The sequence below is a fragment of the Vairimorpha necatrix genome, chromosome 2, assembly GCF_036630325.1.
Source record: "Vairimorpha necatrix chromosome 2, complete sequence".
Classification (NCBI taxonomy): domain Eukaryota; kingdom Fungi; phylum Microsporidia; family Nosematidae; genus Vairimorpha; species Vairimorpha necatrix.
This window is the reverse complement of record NC_088817.1, coordinates 152,367-153,926: the sequence shown is the minus strand read 5'-3', so window position 1 is coordinate 153,926 and position 1,560 is coordinate 152,367. Positions and strand designations below refer to the sequence as shown.

Here is a 1,560-nt window from a genome sequence, read left to right as displayed (position 1 = left end):
TTATTTTAAATTCTCCAGTAATCTCAACTTATTTTTGATTCTTTCTAAATATTCACCACGAAGTATTGTTATATTAATGATTTGTTTGGACATCTCAAATAGTATTATTGTCATGTTGTTATAAGCAGGTGATTCTTCAATACATTGCTCTATTAACATTTCATACAGTTTTATAAATTTTCCAACTAGGTCAAAGTAGTCGAATAGATAGGGCAATCTATAAATTATCAATCTATAGTTATTTACCATTTCGTCATATCGTTTTTTGTAATTAAAACTTTTGGGGTGTATTTTTTCAAAATATGCCATTGCATTAGATATAGAATCTATAGTTTTAATTGTTGACTGTTTATATATTTCATCCGCCGATAAATTTGCAATCTCTTTTTTAATCTTAGGCAAATATTTTTTTAATATCGCACTATACTTTCTTGACCATCTATTGCATGAGCAGGAATTTTCAAGGTATTTTTTGCTTTCTTCTTTGTTAAATTTTCTAGCATTGGATATCTCTTTTATATCAAAATTTTCATTTTTCCATCGTCTAAAAAGACTATCGAAACATATTTTACGACTCTTATAGTGATCCACGTTTTCGGATATGTCATTGTACTTATGGTTATAATATTTAATGTTATTAAAATTTTTTAAAAGTCCTAGCAGTATCTTTGATTTGGGTTTTTTCCTAGATGTAGCATTAAATTTTTCATTTCTTCTTCTATAAGATGAATATATTTGGTTCAATAAATTTTCTTTTACATTATTATCATTGTTTTTAATTAATTGTAATTCATCGAAATTAAGTTTTGATTGATCTTCCCATCCTCTCCATAAATTATTTTCATTTGTTTCGATAGTGAAACTAATATCAAACAATATATATTGTAACATAGTGGGGTAAATAATATAGTTAGGAAAAAGTATTTACTAGATGTAAATGTTTTAATGAATTATGAAACAGTATGCAATATTTATATACATCTAAATTAAAAATTACATGTATGGCGAATATGTTTTTCCAAATTAAAAAAACAATAGCAACTATAAAAATTGAGACAATTAATGCATTAAAAATGGGTTGATCTTAATTGATACATTGTTTACAATGATATCATGATTTATCAGTTAATTTTTTTATTTCTTCTTTAAAACTATGGATGTGATTATTAGCATTAAATTTAATGAATAGAATATAAATTTTTATAACTTATTTACTTGTCTTTTTAACGTATATAATTAGATCGACTCTTTTTTATATAAATAATAATTATTAATATATTTTTTCGTTTAAAAAACTGTCTTGATGTATATTCTAGATGTGTTTTAAATGTTTTATGACTATAATTCTGATTGATAAAAAAAGAACATAATATGATCATAAAAGGTAATATTGTTTCTAATATTAAATATTTGAATATAAACATAGACTAAATAGAAGAAAATAAATCATTTCAATAGATTAGCTTATTTTTTGATGTTGAAAATTAATTGCACTGTTTTACATTTGCGTGTTATACAGATAAATCAATCAAATTTGTTTTTTTCTAAATCATAATTTTG

At 22.9% G+C, this 1,560-nt stretch overlaps 1 protein-coding gene across 1 annotated transcript; it reads right to left on the bottom strand.

Annotated features, from left to right (window-relative positions):
* On the bottom strand, window positions 1-891 carry VNE69_02035 (uncharacterized protein; the record flags this gene model as incomplete). Its single annotated transcript, XM_065472581.1, has 1 exon — window positions 1-891. The coding sequence occupies one exon, from the start codon at window positions 889-891 to the stop codon at window positions 1-3; it is 891 nt and encodes a 296-aa protein (XP_065328653.1).
* Between the last annotated feature and the right edge of the window lie 669 nt (window positions 892-1,560).